Source organism: Echinops telfairi, unplaced genomic scaffold, assembly GCF_000313985.2.
Source record: "Echinops telfairi isolate 266 unplaced genomic scaffold, ASM31398v2 ScPeMD7_23;HRSCAF=83, whole genome shotgun sequence".
Classification (NCBI taxonomy): Eukaryota; Metazoa; Chordata; class Mammalia; order Afrosoricida; family Tenrecidae; genus Echinops; species Echinops telfairi.
Genome location: NW_022103920.1, coordinates 87,227,381 through 87,249,320, shown reverse-complemented (window position 1 = coordinate 87,249,320; position 21,940 = coordinate 87,227,381). Strand labels below are relative to the sequence as shown.

Here is a 21,940-nt window from a genome sequence, read left to right as displayed (position 1 = left end):
TAGAGCCGTTCTGTCCATGGCGAGCGTGCGTGTGTGCAGAGTAGAGCCGTTCTGTCCATGGCGAGCGTGCGTGTGTGCAGAGTAGAGCCGTTCTGCCCATGGCGAGTGTGCGTGTGTGCAGAGTAGTGTGCAGAGTAGAGCCGTTCTGTCCATGGCGAGCGTGCGTGTGTGCAGAGTAGAGCCGTTCTGCCCATGGCGAGCGTGCGTGTGTGCAGAGTAGAACCGTTCTGTCCACGGCGAGTGTGCGTGTGTGCAGAGTAGAACTGTTCTGGCCATGGCGAGTGTGCGTGTGTGCAGAGTAGAACTGCTCCGTCGGGTTTTCCAGGGTGTGATCTTTCAGAAGCAGACTGCCAGGTCTCCTTCCGAGTTGTCTCTGAGTCTTTTTGAACTAACATTTCCCTTAACCATTGAGCACTTAACCATCGGTATCTTCACTCAGACACTCCTCAGGCATTGCTGGCGATGTGCCTGGGAACAGAGCCATGCTTCTCAAGCATCAGTGGCGGATGAATCACCCAGGGACCGTGTTAAAATGCAGATTCTGACTCGGGTTCTACATTTCTAGGAAATGCCCGGGCGATGCCCAGATTGCAGGCCTGGGGACCCTACTTCGGGTGGCTTTCACACACAGTTTACAGGAGGAGCACCTGGTCACCATGCTTGCTTCTCGCCTAAAGACTGGAAAGTGTGAGTCACTCATCGGCATCTTGGAAGCAAGGCCTGAGGGTCAGTCACTGAAAACCCTATGGAGTGCAGCTCTACTCTGACACGCAGGGGCTACCACGAGTCAGAGTGGACCCATCAGCAGTGGGTTTGGCTTTGGGTTTTAGAACATGAGACTTGCAGTCTCGACCCAGGCATGCTGAATCCAAATCATTGAGAAACTTTGTCCAACTTCTGCTCAAGAACATCTAGGAGGATAAAACTCCATCCTCTACCGAAAAGACTGGATTAAATGTTGACTCATTTGATTTCAGCAGGCTGGATCCATGATAATGACATTGTTTACTTATGATTGGCAGTGGAACACAAAAAGTAAAGAGAAAGCCCACGTATCTTTCACAGAGAGGCGTTGAAAAGGATTTCTGACACCTGAGACACATCAGCATAGACGGAAGGCCCTGGGTTGGATCAGCTCTGTCTTAGTAAGATAGGATCATTACTTATCAACTGAAATGCGTAAGGGATTAATACAGTCTTGTGTATGTGAATTCCAAAATGGAGACATACTTTCCCCACTATCTCATATGAAACTTGGTAAATCACACCTGTAATGAGCTCATTAATTGTTTTCCTTTTATAAGACTCTTATTGAAATGCAAATTTGTTCCCGGATCATTCATCGGATTCATTATATGAACAGCATTTGAGTAGAACAAGGAGCTATTGGTAAAATTCACCATTGGAGCAGACGCTTCAATTGTGGGTACATGCCATCAAAATCGTGTGTGTGTGTGTGTGTGTGTGTGTGTGTGTGTGTATGTGGTTTCCAAGGATAAAAGGAGAGAATATTGCTGTACTGTCTCTTTTTACCCCTGCCCTTGAATTATCTAAAAGAAGTATTGAGTTTATTAAAAATTCATGATAGTTATCATATATATAAATAACCTCATTTTACATAACAGGCTTTTGTAAATGGCCTCTCTCTAATTTTGGCAAAGCAAGGTATGCCTTAAGTATATAAAAGGGGCTTATCATTCAATAACAATCGACAGATGATGGTATGAAATAATAAGCCTTTTTACAAAGTGAATTGCTGTTGTGCGTGGAGTCGACCTCAGTTCACAGCGACCCTGTAGACAGAGAACTGCCCCATGCTGGCCTCGTCTGTCACCAGGGGACTGCCAACCACCTACGGAGTTACAGCCTCCGGGACCCACAGGGGCAGGCAGCTCTACTCTGTCCTCCAGGGTGGCCATGAGTTGGCACTGACTCCATGGCTTTAAGTTTGGGGTTTGGGTTCATCTTTACAGGAGCAGGTAGCCAGGTATTTCTTCCTCAGAGCCTTTGGGTGGGTTTGAGCCACTGATAATTTTGTTAAGCATCTGAGCACTTAATCATTGTCCTGCAGGACGCCTTCCCAAAAATGTCCACATTTTAAATTAATTTACTACAATGAGGGAGTGTGTATGAGCGTGTGCGCGCGTGCTTACTTAGGTTGTAAGTATTCCTGAACATGCTTTTTAGAAAAATCATCAAGGAAATCATGTTCAGACTGGACTTGGCTTAGGGTACAAGTCAACGCAAGACAGGAAAATGGAAACGACACCCCCTGCTTTCAAGTTTGATACTGAGGTCTTAGTTTACATGCTTGACTTAATCCTTCTGCTGCAGCTTCAGGCCAGATGTGGACAAAGCAGAGTCTAGAGGCTCCAGCCCCCCATCCCTGTGAACCTCTAGCAGCCAGCTTCAGGGAGCCAACCCTCATTCCCATCACTGGGCAGATGCCTTCCAATGGCAGCAAGCACCATTCCCTGACAGGCAAGTGTGACAAAGTGACTGGCAGGTCCCACTCCTTAGGGGATGTAGTTCCTCTCCTCTATTAACACAGATTCTCAGACTCAGTGATACTGAAACAAATCTCCATCCGCTCCTTTCTATACGTTACCTACACCACACGTTGCACATTTTATTACAAATTGTTTCGTCAGCCGTCTATGTTTGTGCATGCAATTCAGCCTGATACCTTCTCCCTCTGAGCATTGCCTACTAACCCTTTACAAGCCTACGCAGGTGCCAGCTTCTCTGCACAGATTTTTTACCTGCCTTGGGCAACACTCTGTCCCCCTTCTGGGATGGCAGCAGGCACTCTGGCCATCTTCTTTTCACATACCTGTGTGTGTTAGTCAGGGGTTGACTAGAGAAACAAACCCAGGGACACTCATATGTGTGTAAGAGAGAGTTTTACATCAAAGTATAATTGTATAGTAAGAAAACATCCCAGCCCAGTCCAGATCAAGTCCATAAGTCCTATATTATCCTATATGTCCAATACCAGTCTATAACTTGCTCTTCAGACTCACCCATTCATGCAGTAATGCATGAATCATAGTGAATCCAGGGGCAGAGGAAGCATCTCAGCACTGGCATGTAGTTCCTCCAGCTCCAGGGCTCTGACTCCATCAGCTTAGCTCCATGTGACTTGTCAACAGCAATGTCTCACAGGGAGCATGTGTGTCCTGCCTCTAGAGAGGAAGCTAGGAGTTCCCAGAATCCTCAGGAGAAGGCCATGCCCACACAAAGGCCTCATTGACTATGACCTGATTGACAGACTAGACTGCACCCGTTTCTCAAGTTGACAGGAGGTTATGTAACTGCCACACTGTGCCTCTCCCTTCACTAGACCATAGACTCCTCAAAGATTTAAACAGGGAAACTAAGTCTTAAATACTTGACTATTTCAAGGCGTCTGAGTGTTAAATGAGAAAGAGCAAGGTATGGGATAACTAGAAACAAATCTCTGTCTCTTTCTCTCAAGGGTTGGGATAACTGCTCAAGCAAAAGATGGAGGCATACCTTGGTAGCAGCACTTTAGAAAAGTTCAATGCGCCTCTCTAAATGAGCTAGTAATCACCTTGTGCTCAGGTGTCGATGGATCGGCTCTGATTCATGCTGACCTTGTGGGAACCAGAATGAAACACGGTCCAGTCCCCAGCCACTCTCACGGTCCTGCGAGCGTGGAGGCCATTGGTGTAGCCACTGTGTCAACCCACCTCAAGGAGGGTTTGAGCTGACCCTCTGCTTCCCCCAGCACACTGCCCTTCTCTAGGAATGGGTCCGTTCTCGAGGAGCTGTCCCAAACGTCACGATCCTGCTTCTAAGGGTTCTAGCTGTAACTCCTCCAAGATCGATTTGCTTACTCTCCTGGCAGTCCACACTATACTCCACATTGCTCAGCAGCACCACAGCTCCAGCACATCCAGTCTTCCGTTCTCGTTGTCCCGTTTTCACACACCCATGACTGACGAGACCCAAGGCTTGGACGAGAGGCATCTCGCTCACCAAAGTAACAGCGTACTGTTTAGAACTCTCAATATGTCCTTGGCCTCAGATTCGCTTGGTGCAAAACATGGTTTGATTTCTTAATTGCGACATCCATACACATTGATTGTTGATCCCAGTAGAACGCCATCTTTGACAACTGCAATTTATTCACCATTTACCAGGATGAGTATTAAAGAAAAATGTTACGAATGAAAACAAGGAAACAGAAGTGAGGGATAGAGCCTGTCTAATTGTAGACGCACAACAGTGGGAGAATGGAATATGTTCTTGATGTGAGCTTCTCAAGGGTACCAGTCCCCACTAGAAAAGCCAGGACTGAGAGGCTGGAAAGTGATAGAGCCAAAGAGGAAGACTTGCCAAAGAAATCTTTCTAATACAAGTCAAAATATATCGTGGAAAGTGGGCAATGTCTAAATAAAGTACAATCGAATCCCAAAACAAAACACGACTGACACACTGTTCCTCCTTCTCCTAGAGGGAGCAGTCAGTTCAATCAGCCCCAAGAAGGACAACAAATATGTAATAGTTGGGCAGGGAAGGGGCCCTGGTGACACAAGGGTCCCGTGCTCGGCTCCTAACCGAAAGGCCAGCGGTCCCAGCCCACCTGCGCTGCCGTGGCAGCACCAGCACCGTGGGAAGGGGAGTCCAGTGATCCTTTAAATGTATGTTTGCTTGGCAGATGATACAATTATATACACGGTCCACCCAAGAGAATCAATTGAAAAAGTATGATAAACAATAAGAGAATTCAGAAGGTTGGTTTTCTGCATAAATCTACAAATGTGAGTAGCATTGCAGTATACAAGCAATAAACGCTTAGGAGCCATGATGAAGAAAAGACATATAGAATGAGTACACTTTGGTGTCGTACCTACGTGTGCCTACATAGTTAAAGGTATACGCATGTGTGATTAAGCTTAAATAGGCAAATACATCTTGAAGGATACCTAACAGCGAGCTTGTCTGATCGTGGCATAGGGCGAAGTCTCACTGTCCACGGTGCATCACTTTTTGGTTGCTACTTGGGCTACTGACCTCAAAGACAGCAGTGTGAACCCCCAGCCAATCACGGAGAGAGATGAGGCTATTTACTCCCACAAAGAGTGACAGCCTCCAAAGCCTGTAGGGTCTCTATGAGTCAGAATCAACTCAATGGCAGCAAGTTTTTTAATCATACCCTTTACTAACTATTCAAAAAAATCCATAAGAACACAAAGGATACGTCCTGTATGGCCCATTTCGTTATTGGGAATATTTTGGAAGAGTCATCTTTTTATGATAATGCCTTGTGTTATCTTAACTAGGAGACTTCTCTACATTTGAGAGGTAAATGCAACTGTTCAAAGCAACATTAAAATTGTCCAGGTGATTCGGTCTAAGTAAGCAGCTGCTAGCCCGGCTTCCCTAACCTATTTGGCCTACTGCCCCACTCCCCTTTCCGAAAATAAATGAGTAAGTAAAAAATCTGTGTAATCGAATTTGGCCCATAATCCAGGAGAAAGAGCAGGTTTCTGCTTCTGCAGGCCTCCTTGATTGCTCTAGCGCTCCCAGGGGGAGGTATCGCCCACACTGGGAGACACTGTGCTGGACTGTGAACAAACAACCTCCCCAAAGAACTGGGTGGCACCTGGCTCCCATCCCTGGGTCTTCTGATCAAAGATGCTACAGAAGAATCCTCCGCAGGTGCAGGAAATGTGGGAACAAACTTCCATCCTCCTGAAATCCGGATGGTCTGTAGTCACGGAGAGCAGATGGACCCCAGAAATGACTGCTCTGAGATCATCTTTTAAACCTTAAACCAAAAAGAATCGCTGCAATCTTCTTGAAACGGAGCGATCGTTTAGCTTCGTTCGTAAAGCATGTCCTCTTTGAGCAGTGCGCTCTTGTAGAATCCAAGGGACGTCCAAGGTTACAGACATCCAACTTGAGGAGAACTTGCACTTAGCCTCTGTTGCTCAGTACATTTGCCCTCACTCTGAAAGGCCTGAACCAACCTCTCAAACCCACTGCCGTTGAGTCAAAGTAGAACTGCCCCTGTGGGTTCTGAGACTGTATTTCTTTACGGGAGTGGAAATGCCCATCTTTCTCCCATGGAGTGGCTAGTGGTGCCAAACTGCTGACCTTGCAGATCAAAGCCCAATTCGTAACCACAATGCCACCAGAGGTCCCTGAACCAACCTTTATTAGCAACAAAATCACCACAATCATCTTCACTTGCTGCCCGTGAAACATTTAAATCACTGTAAAGGCCCCAGCTTTTCTTTCGCTCATGTAAGGGGAAATAAGAACTGTGTGCACCTAATCTGACGTGCCTACACGTGAGGAACGGATCTCCTTCATAACCCAGGATCGGCCTGTAGCTACGTGGGATCATACTGACATCCATCAACTAAGAAAAATTAGATAGTGTGAACTTATGTTAACGGGAGAGGAATAATTCAGAAAAGGATGATAACGGCGCACAACTTGAAGAATGGAAGTGCTGTCAATGGATTATACATGAAATCATTCACCTGGTGTGTGCTCTGTGTGTTTTTAGCAGCCAAAACAATATAAGAAATTATCTTTCAGAAAGAACAGCCTTGATAGCTGACAATGGGCGTTACTATGCTAGGCCTGTGCAGACTTCCAGGCAAGAGTTCAGGGTCAGTCGTGGTTGACAAAGAGAAACCAGATTTTTGAAATGTGGGTGCACCAGAACAATAATCAAGATAGAAAAACTTACGGGTCCACATCCTGCTAGAAACTTAATCTCCCTTCTAGAACACAAGGGTGGTATGCACACTGCATAGCAACAACATCTCTTGATCCACAGAATCAGAAACAACAGTGACCAGCTCAAAGAGTGTGACTGGCTGCACAGCTCTGTATGTGTGCTGCTCTCCACAGCATGACAGCATGCCATCAGGCTGCTTACTGCAAGAGCTCGCTGCCATGCCTCTGTTGAGGGTCCCATTCTAGAAGCTTACAGAAGCATTCTTAAAACCTTAGGACATACACATTTGGGTAGAAACCGGAAAAATCATAAAACAAAACCATGCAAAAAGCTGTCAAAATGTGAGGAAAGTGAAGTTCAGATTCAAGCAAAATATTGTTTGCTTGGTTTTCTTACCTGTTTCTGAAGCTACTTTATTTTTTTCCCCCTCTGAATTGTTGGATAACAGCATAATTGAAGAAGGAAAAAATACTTCATTCGAAAATTCTAAAGAGTGAGAATAAGTAACCACCCTAGGGGAAACGCCAAACGAAGCCAATAAATGCACTGCCATCAAGTCAATTCCAACTCATAGCGACCCGGCAGGGCAGAGTAGAGCTGCCGCTGTGGGTCTCTGAGAGGACAACTCTTCACAGGAGTTGAAAGCCTCGTTGTTCTCCTGCGCAGCCACGGGTGGTTTCAAACTACTGGCCCTGTAGTTAGTAACCCAACATGCAACCACGATGACACCAGGGATCCAAGGAAGACTAGAGATGCAAAAACTGGTGTCACTAAAAGGAAGTAAGAGGCAGCGGCTGGTCCGTGGACTTGATTGTCCCAAATGAGAAGCAAAGTACCGCCCACGTATTCTAATAGGGCAGCGATAGTTCATGTCAGATGCCCAGGAAAGGGCCAGTTTCATTTTTCACTATCGCTGTACGCTCTGTTGTGCGTGGTTGGGAAAGTGTTTCGGTAAACAGCTCAGTAACATAAACAGCACTTCACACATCTGAATGTGTTCCCTCGCTGGCAATTCTGATGGTTACAAAATCCCTTTTCATCCTCAAAGGACGGGCCTCACAGGCAGTATTTGACTGCAGTGGGAAGTGCAGGGTCAAGAGTAACTAGCCCGGGTCAAGCAGCTGGGAAGTGACCGCATTGGACCAAATGCACGTGATTGTGGTTCCGAGTTGTCTGCCTTCTCACTAGACCAGAAGTGGCGAGCCTTTTTTCGGCTAAGGGCCGTCCGGATATTCATAGTACCATTCTCAGGCCATCCAAAATCATCAGCTTAACAGCCTGTTATATTTGGTCAAACATGTTGTGACCTCCCACTAAAGGGCCCTGGTGATCTAATGGTTATGTGTTGGGTTGCTAGTCACAAGGCCAGCAGTTTGAAACCACGAGCCACTCCATGGGAGAAAGATGGGGCTATTTACTCCTGTAAAGCGTTAGAGCCACGGTGACAGTGCTACTCTGTCCTACAGGGTCGCGATGAGTCGGCATTGACTTGATAGCAGTGGGTTTGGTTTTGAGTGTTGGAATGCGATGACAGCACTGCTTCTCTTTCGTGCTATTAGCTGGTTCTGGTGAAGTCATGGGCCTCCTATGGCCTGCAGGCTGGACAGCACCCCCGACCCCATACCCAAACCAGATCTTTCACAAGCTCGTCAGTCTGGGTCGGTGATGCGTGTAGCAAACATTTACTGACCCTCTTCCATGGGTTAGGCACTCTCCTTGGACGCTGAGAAAAACTATATACATAAATAGTAGATATTGAATAAATGTGTGATGAATAAATAAATCTACAGATAAATATTATCACTCACACACAATAATTTATGACAGTGAGCATGCACTACTATGTAACATAATGGACGACTGTGTAACTACTGTGTGATAGGTGATGTTAGACTATTAGCAACAATGTCGGTGACTCAAACACACCAGTCGTTTCATGGGAGAAGATGAGGCTATCTCCTCCTGTACAGGCCAGCTGACGGCCTCGGGCACCCTGAGGGGCGAGTCTGTGAGGTCCTCCAGGGGTGCTGTGCGTGGGACTCCGTGCGTTTGGTTTCTGGGTTTGTGCGCTGAGTGTCAGAACCTGGATGGAACAGTGGTTAACCACTTGGCCACTAACCCAAAGGTCAGTGGTTCGAGGCTCCTGCTGCTCAGGGGGAGAAAGATATATAAAGGTTCAGGGTTCCTCAGTTCCTCAAAGAGATACACGTAGATCATCATGTGGCTTAGCAAGTCAGCTCTGATGTATGTGCCAAAGAGCCATGCAAACATGTGTCCACACACACAAACATGTATACGCAAATGTCCACAGCAGCGGTAGTCAGGATACCAAAAAGGTGGAAAGAATCCCAATTCCATCACCTGATGAGCGGATTGAATCAAATGTGGTGCACCCATTCAGGGACATATGACTCTGCCCTACGAAGGCAGGAAGGACTGAGACGGGCCATGTATTTACCAACCTTGACACTCGTATGCTAAGTCAAAGAAGCCCTTCACAAAAGACCACCTATAGTACAAGCCCATTTACAGGAAATGTTCAGAGTAGGCAAGTTCATGGAACAGGAAGTCGATCAGTGGTTTCCAATGGGGGCAGGGAAATTGGGGTAAATGCTGATGGGGTCAAAGTTTCTTTGGAGGCTTATGAAAATGTTCTTAGAATTAGATGGTGGTGATGGCAGCACAACTATAACTATCTTTAAAGCAGTGAATTGTATACTATAAAAGGGTATGTTTTATGGTATGTGAATTAAATCACACTAAAGTGGTTTTTAAGAAAATGACAACTGGTCAGCATTAGTAATATCGGGCAAAACAGACTCCAGGTATACACACACACACACTAATAGAAATAAAAACCCTTGGGAAACATGAAGAAAAGGAAATTAATTGTCTCTGCAAGCCATGAACAAGTAAAGACCCTAAGAACGACAACCGTGAGCCAGGCTTCCAAAGACTGACGAGTGAGGTGTGTGAGCAAAACTCATTGTGGCAAGCTGCCAGGGAGGTAGGTCTTTGTTTTGTAGGCTGTTGGAAAGAGGCAAGCTAGTGTATGTGCTTTGAAATAGCCTCCTGGGTCCGTGCATGCAGAATGGATTGTAGGGAGAAGAAACAGCAAACAGGTAGACCACTCTGGAGAGGCCCGTGAGTGAGGATGGGTATTTATTGGGGTTAGAATGACAACCGTGGGAGAGAGAAGGGAAGCCAAGTTCAAAAGGTAGGTTCTAGCAGGAAGTTAGATTGGATGTCGGCAGTGGGGAGGAGGGACGAGTCCCGTGTTACATGAAGAAAGCAGGGGAATGAGGTGGAGAGTGATGGGTGTCTTCGTCTGAAACGTACTGAGTTGTAGAAGGCTTTGGAAATAGATATTTAGATCTGAAATTGGGCAAAGAGGGCTGCTGGTGGTGATTCATGAACCTTTGCACAAGGCCGCCGTGAGTGGGTCTCAGTTTCTCGTGTGAATCCTATGAAGACTAAAGAAATACAACATTTGAACCCTTTCAAGATGGCATTATTTTCTGCTGTGTATTGTTGTTATTGTTGTTGAAACCATAGGTTTTCAGTAATGGGAGGCATCTGGAATACATTTTTAAAATGTTTAGGCAATGTAGATTTTTATCTAATTAGGAGGACATATGTGTCCCAAGGGGGTCTCTGGTGCTGGGATTAGGGGGATAAACCAGTTTCTTCAGATTCACACGCGTGGACGGGCCATCACCAGATAGCAGCATGCAGTAAAAGCGGGATAAGAATTCCCCCCAAACCTCAGAGGTGGGAAATATAGGTGGCACGGAATGGTCCACAGGCGACACGCAGGGTTAGAATACTAATTCACCTTCTGTAACTTCACATTAGGTCAGGGCCGTGGCAAATTCTAGAGGCCAGTCAGGTGACGGCATTCTCAATACCGTTCCCCCTTCTCCCTCTCGGAACCCCGAGGGCTTAGTGGGTTAGCTGTTGGGCGGCTAACCTCATGCTCTGCACCCTCTCCATGGATAAAGATGAGGCTCTTTGCTGCTGCGAAGATCTGCAGTCTCCGAAATCTAGGGAGCGGTTCTCCTTTGCTCTGTATGGTCACTCTGCTTTGAGTGGCAGTGGGTTTGGCTGGGTATATATACTTTTCTATATGGTGTATATTGGCTTGGTGTATAGATATACATGTGTAGATATACTCTATATATGTATGTATCTGTATATATACACGTGTATGTGTGTATACTCTATGGTATATATTGGCTTGGTGCATTATACATGTATAGATATACTTGATATGTATATACACACACACACACGTGTGTATACATATATGTGTATAGGAACTCTGGTGGTATAGTGGTTACACACATCAGACTGTTAACCTCGAGGTCAGTAGTTTGAAACCACCAGCCACCCCTAGGAAGAGAGATGAGGCTTTCTACTCTGGTAAAGAGTTTTGGTCTCAGAAACCCAAAGGGGCAGTTCTATCCTGCCTCATAGGGTCGCCATGGGTGAGAATTGACTTGATGGCAGTGGTTTTGGTTTGGGCATGTGTGTGTATATATGTATATATACATATATACACATGTAAAGAGATTAAAAGGTATGATTATTATCTCAATTATTAAAATATGCTAATTTATTTTCCCTAACCAAGATGTCCGGAAAGCAGTAAGGAGCTTAATAGATAGTATAGAGCACTGATTTCCTTTTTTTTTTTCCCAAATAAAATTACAATATAATTTTCAGCTAAAGGAAGATTCTATGATTATCAGCATTAAGAAAGTTCACGAACACACCATCGTTCATTAATGAGCATATGTGCACAATGATACACTGTGGGCTCTGGGGAAGAGGTAAACGGATCTGGCTCATTTAAATACTTTCAGCCGGAACCAAGGCTCTTAAAGCTGGCGCAATTCCCTCGCTCTCGCAAGAAATAGAATCTTTGGAAAGAGAGGAGAGAGAGAAGCACCAGAGAGCCAGTCATGCAGCCTGGCAGAGTACTGTCTGTCTCTCTCTCTCCCTGGGGAGATTCTTAATAAAACTTCTCTATGAAACACCGCCCCCCCACCCAAAAAAAAGGAGAAGAAGAAAAGAAGACTCTTTAGAAGGAAAGACACCCTCCTGGTCGAGTTGGCATTGGGCATCGGCCCAGGCCACGCCACCTCCCTGTACTGCCCTGCTGTGGACCTTCCGAGGGAACTGTCACTGAGCTGCGCCCTGGGGTCCCCTCCCCAGAGCTGCAGTTCACAAAGCTCCTGGAAACGCTCATCCTTGCCTCCAGCCCAGAGCTGCCCTGGCAGTAAGTGTAGGGATGGTGTTGAAGTAGATCTCTATGGTAACACTGTCGGCTTCGAGGACTTGCCAGGAGAACAGTTATCCCACGTCTCCGGACCAGGAAAAGCGGTGTGACTGATCGGTTTTTATCTCATGGTCACTGTGGTTGGGTAACCTTGTGTGTGTTCGTTCCTCTTTAGTTTGGCTGCTAGGAAGCTCTGGCAAATGTTGGATTCCTCCTTCGGAACCACACACCTTGCCTTATAGCAGTGGTTCTCAACCTGTGGGTCTCGACCCCTGTGGGGGGGTCGAACGACCCTTTCACAAGGGTCGCCTAAGACCATCGGAGAACACATATTTCCAATGGTCTTAGGAACCGAGACACTGCTCCTCTATTGTCTCCAGGCCGGTCCGCCCACATGCAGATACGCCCACATACGAGGACCCGGCGTGAAGACTGTTATCCATGCTACCCCATGCTTCAAGACAGAATTTAATTTATTTGTCATTAGAAAGAAATATTTCACCATCTATAATTATATATTGTTTTTGTGATTAATCACAATGCTTCCATTATGTTCAATTTGTAACAATGACAATACATCCTGCATATCGGATATTTACATGACAATTTATAACAGCAGCAAAATGACAATGATGAAGTAGCAACGAAAATAATTTTATGGTTGGGGGTCACCCCAACCTGAGGGTTGCAGCATGAGGAAGGTTGAGACCCCTGCCTTACAGTGAGCTCCTCTTTAGAGAGTCAGCACTTGATGGTTGTTGTTTAAATTACTCTGCTTTGATCTTACTTTCTAATCTGTGTTCTCTTTGTCCTATTTTCCCCACCTATTTATTTTGTGGCTTTAACTACATACTTTTGTAAATTCCTCAAACACTTTATGCGACAGGGACCGGTACAAACACATCGAAGGCAAAGGTTTTCTTAATGCCTCGGAAAATAAAAAGCTAAAAGAACACTGGCGAATTCACTGAGGAGCGCTTGTGGCGGAGTGGCTGCGCGTTGTGCAACGAAGCACGCGTTTGAAAGCACTGGCCGCTCTGCGGGAGCAAACGAAGCTTTCTACTTTCCTAAAAAGTGACGGTTTTGGACACCGCGTGAACAGTTCCACCCTGTCGTGTAGGGTCCCTGAGAGCTGGAATCAGCTCAATGGCAGCGAGCTTGAGTTTAACTTAGAGAATATTGTTCATCAGACATGGCCGAACTAGGTGCTGGGCATCGTATTTTCTCCAATCTAAGAAAAAGACTCCTCATCCCCATTTTATAGATGACGATTAGAGAATTCGACAAGATCAGGTAGCAACTAGGTGAGGAAGTCGAGATTCTAACTCAGGTGTCATGAATTACACAAATTATGAATGAGAAGAAATCATAAAAGGGTAGAGAGGCCTTCTGATTTTATAAGCTGAACTGAGCAACCTATGGGCCTGACACATCTCATTTAAACAGATGCCTGATGAGCCACACAGGCGGAAGGGACACAACAGATAATCCAGAAATAACACTGGCCAACATGCATTTTGGTGCCTCAATTCTTAGACATATTTCTGGGTATATTTAACCTGCTGCTTCCAAAAAGTGGCTCCAGTTTCCTCCCCATCAGCTCTAGCTTCTGAGATACAGAACTCAGGCCGTACACCACTCTTCAGTCTGCTCGCCCATTGAAAGTCAGGATATTTTAATGGAGCGTTAGCTAGCCTGAGATAGAAGAAGTGCACGCTGGCTTTATTTAAAGTAGTTTGTACTAAATATCTAGGTCAAGCTATACTTCACATGATGTTCTCTGATCCAAAGATATATCTGAACAGTGCAAGTTAACATGAATTTGGAAATTTCTCCATGTATCACTCCACTTTTATTAGGAACTGAATAGCAGGCAGTTCTAATTTGTTATTGTAAAAAGAGGCCATAAATAAGAATGACTGTACAATAAAGGAGCCAGGATGGCGTGATGGGTTGTGTGCTTGTTGACTAACCACCAGGTCAGCTATTCAAGTCCAACAGCCGCTCTCTAAGAGAAAGATGAGGCTTTCTGCTCCCATAAAGGTTTACAACTCAGAAACCCCCAGGAGAAGTCCATTCTGCCCTATAGGGTTGGTATAATTCATGATCTACTGACTGGTGGTGAGTTTGGCACGATCAATAGGAATCCAAATGTTCTGAAATCTATAATGAGTCTCTCAGACTTGTAACTCCTTTATTAAAATCAAAATGTTCCAGTCTTATTATAAGATGGCCCAACTCCTCTACCTGGGCACAGAAACTCGTAAGAAAAGTTAGAATTTTTCTTATAAAGAAGCTTGAAGTCAACCTCACCTTTGATATCTTTAACACAAATTATCCATAGACTGCTACATATTAAAATGTGTTCTGAAATGTTTGCTGCATAATTTGAAGAAAAATATATGTAGATCTTCAAATATTTGTGAAAATTGCAGGGACGTCTTACATGTTCCACACTCTAAATTCTCTGACACCTCCATAGATGAGCCCTTGCAATGTTCTCTGACACCTCCATAGATGAGCCCTTGCAATGTTCTTTTTCAGTCTCCTCTCTTCTCGAGCTGTGCTCTGGCTTTGCAGTGTCCAGCTGGTCGTCTCCATCCGTGTCATCTCATCTAGTGTACGGACTTCCGTGCCACAAAGAAAAACTCACTGCCATCCAATCAATGTGAACTCAGGGGCCTGTAGGACCGAGAAGAACTGCTCCTTTAGGTTTCCAAACTTTTAAATCTTTTAAAGGCTTCAGAGCGACTGGTGGATATGAACCATTGACCTTATGATTGGCAGTTCAGTGCATAACAAACTAGCCAGCATGGGTTCAAATACAACTTCCCTTGGAATCCCTCTTAATAACAAATTAATCTTCAAATATTTATTACCTGTTGGGGGTCTTATCCTGTCACTCGTAGGTTTGAAGTCTCCCTGTATTTAAAAGTAGGATGATAACAGCATGATTTATTAGCTGACAATATAGTGGAATACCATATCTAAGAAACTGGAGCCGATTCAATCTCTCCAATGCAATTTTCTGAATCAGATCCCCACACAACCCCGTGAACAAGTCTGAGAACGAAGACACCAAGAAACATGTTGTTGTTGGGCTGTATAATTAGTGTTTGATCTTGGAACACAGTCAAAGCTATCCATTGACTCATTCACCCGCCTTGAGGGGGCACCTTCTATATGCTTGGCATGGTCAGGTGCTGGGAATGGACATGAAGCACATACAGTATCTGCCCTTCAGGAGCTCAGGGGCAATGAGGGAGGGACAGGTAGGTCAAGGATATGCTGGGATAAGGAGTGGATAGATAGGAGAACCTAGAGTGTGGTGTGCAACCAGAATCATTCCCAAAGCAGTCCCAACTCGGAGTTCGGCACATGGCCTCTGGAGTCAAGTCCCACCTGGTGTCCCATTTGATAATGGGAATAAGAAGTCCTTAGAACTGAAGGAACCCTGGTGGTGTGGTGGATGACATGTTGGGCTGCTAACCCTTTAGAGGTTCGAAACTACCAGGTGCTCCATGGGAGAAAGATGAGGCGTTCTACTCCCTGAACGAATTGCAGCCCCAGAAACTCACAGGGGGAGTTCTACTCTGTCCAATGGGTCGCTGTGAGTCAGAATTGACCCCATGACAATGAATTCCGTTTGGCCTGGACTGCTGTGATGACTTCATACATGTAATAGTCATAGCCTAGTCCCTGCCATGCAATACATGCTCCATGCTGTATTGCTGTGTCCTTGGGTCAATTCCCACTCAGGGTGACCAGATAGGACAGAGAAGAACGGCCCCAGATTTGTTGTTGCATTGTGTAATTAGTGTTTGATTTGGGGTGTCCTAGACTGTAATCTTTAGTGGAGGCAGGTCACCGGGTCTTAAGCCCTGTGGGATGTTTGGTGGGTTTGAACTGCCAACCTTTCAGCTAGCACTGCGTGTTTAACTCAGCAGTTCTCTACCTGTGGGTGGCAACCCCTTTGGGGGTCGAATGACCCTTTCACAGGGGTCACCTAATACAACCTGCATATCAGATATTTACATTACGATTCATAACAGTAGCAAAATTACAGTGATGAAGTATCAACGAAATTAATTTTATGGGTGGGGGGGGGGTCACCACAACATGAGGAACTGTATGAAAGGGTCTCAGCATTAGGAAGGTTGAGAACCACTGGTTTAAGCGGAGTGCTTTAATTCCTCCATATACGCTAGGGATCAGGGTTGTGTGTGTGTGTGTGGTCAACATGTATGTCACAAAACTTTTTGCCATTTTCACATTCTTCACGTGTATAATTTAGTGCCATTAATGGTATTCATCCTGTTGTTCAACCAGCACCATTATCCGGTCCCACTTTCCCATCACCCTTCACTGTGTCTCTTAAGCAGCAAGTCTCTCCATCTCTGCATCCCCACCCCCATAACTATTAATAACCTTAGCTCTGTATGCATTTGCAAAATGGAGTCATACAGCACTCACTGGTTTTTGACGGACTTACTTTGCTCAGCGTGTTTCCAAGATTCATTCCTCTTGCAGCCTGCATCAGGACTTCCCCTCTCTCTGTGGTGAGCAACAGAGCTGCCCGTTCCCTTTGGAGAGTGGATGGCAGCCTGGGTGCCTGGCTTGGACACATGTGTGCACCCCCATGGACACATGGATTTAGAAATTCAAGGACCAAGCCCGGCCGTTTACTACTTCAGCTGGGAAGGAGGCCAGTGATAACCTCGGGAGTTCCCACTAACTTAGGTCCACAGGCAGGCCTGAGACCCTTTTCTGAACCCCAGACTCAGTCTCACCAGATTACATCACCCACACGAGTTGAACTGCCCTCAAAACGCACTTGGAAATCTCCCCCAACAATGTCCGGAGTCTCCTGCCACATGGGCTCTGCTGCAGGCGGACACTGCCGCTCACGACCTGGTTCCCCTCGGAGTGAGTCACGCTGCAGCCTGCCACACCGGCCAGGTTTCTGCTTGGACAGGCCTGGGGAAAGGCCCAAGCAGAGTTGCAAAGTGGGAGTCTCCAGGGCCCATTTGCTGGAGCCAGGGGGAACACAGATGCGCGGCACCTGTTCGGCATCCGCTGGGGAACTTTGTGTCTCTTCTGCTTCGTTCAGTGGCTCGATACATCGTTAATCACTTTCTACCCAACCCTAACTCCAATAGTTCCCTCTCCAAGCTTGTTTTGTCATCTTATCAGCAAAGTCAGTCAAACATTATGATTCCTTTCTAAATATTCCAGCAGCCAGATGGCGGGGAGACTACGGTGACAAGGCAAACTTGCCTAAAGATAACTTGGTGATGCACAATCACGCTTGGTGGCACGTGATGGAACAGTCTCACCCAGAGGGCCTCTGGACTCACCCCGTTTCACCCCAGGTGACCCCAAACGCTTTTAAGTCCAAGAACTCGACAAATGTGCTACCACAGTGGACGCTTGCCATTCGGAACTGGCTGCCTCAGCTTGCCCTCCACGTTCCGAATGGAAGGCAGACAGATAAAAATCACAAGAAAGACCACCCAGGAGGGTAAAGTTCTCAGGGCTTCTGCTGTCAAGCCAGTTCCATCTCGTGGCAGCGAGGTGAGGGTGAGAGAGGAGCTGTACCCCGGAGGGCTTTCACGCCTAGTGCATTTCAAAATGACTCCCCAGGACTTGGCGCAGTGTACTGGAGCCCCCAGCCTTTTGCCTAATAGCCCAGTGCTTGCCTCTTTGTGCTACTCAACGATTCCAGCTGTCATGTTACCGTACCCCCAAATTTCAAGTATTCATGCACCAAATCCAACACAGATACATAACACGTTTGTTAGGAAACACATGTCCTACCTTCTGTGGAGTTATTTTAATAGGTTTTTCTCCCCTTCCTTTAACTTTAATACCATATATTTATAAATTCTGGAAGGTCAGAAACACTGACTGGTCCCCGGTGAAAATCCTACCAGTTCTCCTCCAGAGCTAACCACCTTTGGGCTCTCAGCTTGCTTCTCGGTTATTTATTCTCCGGGGGTGTGTGCATGTGCCTGCAAAATCACAACCTGTACTATACGGTCTCCCAACAATAAATCTCCTAAAAAGAGCGTTGCCAAGCGGGACCAGCTGGCTCTCTGCTGTTCCTAAAACTGTATGTTCTTAGACACATACACTTCCTCCATCCCTTCTGCTGCTGGCGAACCTCCGCCTGTGATACAATGGCACGCTCCCGGCAGAGACTCCTGGAAGGAACAAAGGGGAGCCTGGCAGGAAGCCAGCCTTGATGCCGCCGTGTTTCTGATCACCCTACCGGGATCCATAAGTACATGTTGATGGCCTCCCGCAGAAAAGAAGCCTGTGTACCCACGTTCTTTCCCGCCGGCTGCCTTGGGTAAGGCCCCGAACGTCTGGGCACTCTGATGGTCTCGTCTGTTTAGCGAAAAGTCACCGCAGTAGTACATGCTGTAAGGAGTGTACCCAGGTCAAGCCACTTTGTGAAAATGTACTTTACACCGGTCTACTTTCCATGACGCCTCACCTCTCCTTTCCCTTCCCATCATGTCCATTTCTCTGATTTGGTTGTCTTGTGGATTTTTAAAACAAACAAACAAATGCTGCCAAGTCAGTTCTGACCCATGACAACCCATGTGCGTCAGAACTGTTCTCTCTAGGGTTCCCACCCTGTGACCTTTTGGAAGCATGTTGCCAGGCCTTTCTTCCGAGGCACGTCTGTGTGGTTCAAACCAGCAACCTTTCCATTGAGGGTTTTGCCTCTGGCCCCACTGAGGGACCCCTTGGGTTTTAAAGGCATCTCCAAGTTACACTGGCTGCAGGAGGGCACTAATCCATGTGCTTCCACGGTGAGTGGGTAATAACATCACATTTCTATCGACTGTTTATGGAACTGAAAGTTACATAAGCTAGGTGCACACATCTGACATGCGCATCTTCTTAAGTTTTACAGGTGCACACCAGTGTAGAAGTCTCTGGGGTGGCACAGGCAGTTACAAACTCAACTGTTAAGTGAAAGACAGGTGGTTCTAACATACCCCTAGGAAAAAAATGTCTGGCAATCTATTTTCGAAAGGTCCCAGCCATGATCAGCCTGTGTGGAGTGCAATTCCACTTGCTATGCATGGGTCTGAAATGACTTTCACATTCAGGTGAATGCTTCTGAGATCTAAGTGTGTGCATGCCAGGGGTGGGGGGCAGATGGGGAGTAGGGGGCCGGTGATGTATGCATTTGCAGCACCACATGCCCATGGTCCAGGTCAGTACATGGCTTGAGGCCAGCCCATCTTTTGACTTCTGTCTTCATGGATTCACTCAGCCTGAACTAAGAGTGTCCGTGGGAGGCAGGCCTCCCAGTGAAAATCCTAGTGCTGACCCCAAGAAACGCATGCCCACTCCTCCTTTTGAAGTGGCAAAGGATTCTGGATGCCAGAAGCACAAACTTTCTAAACACAATGCCCCCATTTTACTGCCAAGGAGGCCCAGACAAAGTGACAGCCCAACTTCCTGCGACAAGACTACAAGACTAACTTCTCTTCCCCATGAAGCTGGTGGAAAAGCGGCACCCTGAGTGCCCAGGACGCTGTGGCTTGGACTTGTCAGGCTGCGCGGGTGGAAACAGCTCTCCTGGCCTTGTGCTACGGAACTTCTTTCCAGTGAGCAGCGCTCACTCGATCCCCACTCTGCCCCCACCGCGGGCGGGCACACCCACGCCCCAGAGGCTGGCCAGGCTCCACAAGAAGGCACCGTTCCTCCTAGCCTCTGCCTGCCTGCTTGCTCTAGGGGTCAGGCTAGGATCTCCCGGGAATCAGGGCAGCCACAGGGGCCCCTTCTCCCACTCCTGCTAAGCCACTGCTGTCTCCCCCAAGTATGCACCTAAGGAAAGCACTGGCATCTTCCCCCTTAAAGCCCTTTTGTGGTCAGATCGACATTGCAGAATCTATCACCTCGCGCTGACCTCAAGGGCTGGCAGGTGAGCGCTGGGAGGACAGTCCTGAGACCTACTCTCTGGACTTAGCTCTGTCACCAAGAACCATGTGACCTTGGACAAGTCATGTCACTTGCTTGGGGTCGGCTTCCTCTCCCGGACTGCTCAGGCATCCTCAAACCACCTCCAGCTCTACAGTTTCGGAGCTTTTCTTTACCCCTCCCCTGCCTTGCGACTGTCCCCTCCTCGGCTAGACCCCAGCCTTTTGTTCTTGGGGTGAATCTGCGAGGGAAGAAGGAAGGACCAGGCCCAGACGGCCTTGGCGCCCAGGGCTGCTTTCGGGAGAGTGGTGTCCAGGGAAGTCCCTGGACAGCCCCGTGGTGACCTCGTTCCCCCCGCGGTCCCGTTTGGCCCAGCCGTGGCTGCGCGGCGCGGACGGGAGCGAGTGGCAGGCGGTTGGGCAGCGCAACACCCCGATCCAGACCAGGTGCCAGGGCTGCAGCCCGGATTGGGAAGACCCCCGGGTCATGGTCACCAGCACAGCACCCCTCCCCCACTCCCGCGGTGCCACTTTGTCCCGGGACGGGCCCCGGCGGCCGCCTGGCCGCCACCGCCTTCCCCGCCCTAAGACGCGGAGGCGACCCGCGCGCGGAGGCGCTACCTGCAGCTGCCCGGGCCGGGCCGGCTGGGCCGGGGATCCGGGCTCAGGGCCGAACAGGACGCGAGCTCCAGGCAAGGTCCCCGCTGCCGCCGCCGCCGCCGCCGCCTCCGGGCTCCGGGCTCCCGGCTCCGCGCTCCTTCCGGCAGCGCCGGTGCCCCAGGCGGCGCCGCGGTCGCCGCGCCGCGCTCGGAGCTGCGCCCGGTGCGTCCCGCTAGCTCCCCGGCCGCCAGCTCTGGTGCTGCCGGGACGTGGAGGCGGGGCCGCCGCCCCCACCTGCTCCGCCAGCTCCTGCCCGGGAGCGAGCCGCGCCACCGCCCCGCGCAGGGACGCGTCCTGAGCGGGCGGGGTCGCTCGCCCTGGAACCCGGAAGGCGAGTCCCAGCTGCCCAGTGCGCTCGGTGGGGACAGAGTCCCTACTCTGAGTTGCGGGGACAGTAGGGCCTGGGACAGGAATTCCCCCATACCAGGGGCTGTGCGGACGACACTCTTGCCCAATACTGCCCCTGCCCTCCTTCATAAATTGACGCCAAGCGCAGAGGTGGGGTAAACTGTGGAGACTCATAAAAGAACAAGATAAGCCCTTTGCTCTCGCGGAGTTCACGGTCTAGAAAGGTCAAATCAATTGCAATTCGGACCCTCCATAGGTGCCCCGGGGTCTCCTGAGTGCCCACAGGAAGAGCACCTAATTAGTGGGCGGCCAAGGGAGGTTTCCCGGAGCATCTAACTGCCCTGGGAGTTTCTGAGATTCACAGGGCAGTAGAAAGCCTCACCTTTCTCCCGAGGAGTGGCTAGTGGTTTTGAACGGCTGACCTTGAAGTTAGCAGCATAATGTAACCCACTACACCACCAGGGCTCCTCTGAGGCGGCCTTGACTCTATGGGCCGGGAGAAGGGTTAGCATGAATCATTGGAGAAGAGGCAGCCTGGGAAAGTAGCTTAGAGAGTAGATTGTGTTTGAAAATGAAAATTGAGACACAGAATTTTATTTTAATTGTGTGTCCAGTAAATGTATATCACATGGTCAGGCAACCTGAAGGATGCAAAAAGTTGGTGCCTGACAGGATGTGTGACTGTTCCCTCTCTCTCATGCCCTCATTCTTTCTTATTTTTTATTAAAAGCTCATTTTATTGGGGGCTCTTACAATTCTTATAACAATCCATACATCAATTGCATCAAGGATATTGGTACATATATTGTCACCATTATTTTCTAGACATTTACTTTCTGTTGAGCCCTTGGTATCAGTTCCTCTTTCTCCTCCCATCCCCCACCCTATGACTCCTTGATAAATTGTAAGTTACTATTATTTTCATATCTTACACCAATCACTGTCTCCTGTCCCCCATGGTTTCTGTTGTTTGTCCTCCTGGAGGCGGCA

General features: G+C 47.8%; 1 protein-coding gene across 1 annotated transcript in view; it reads right to left on the bottom strand.

Annotated features, from left to right (window-relative positions):
• The window catches only part of LOC123521529, a 27,759-nt gene extending 6,735 nt beyond the window's left edge, over positions 1–21,024 (bottom strand). Inside the window, exon 1 of the mRNA XM_045288663.1 lies at positions 20,564–21,024. Coding sequence (XP_045144598.1) covers positions 20,564–21,024 — 461 coding nt within the window. The remainder of the gene's footprint in view (positions 1–20,563) is intronic.
• Between the last annotated feature and the right edge of the window lie 916 nt (positions 21,025–21,940).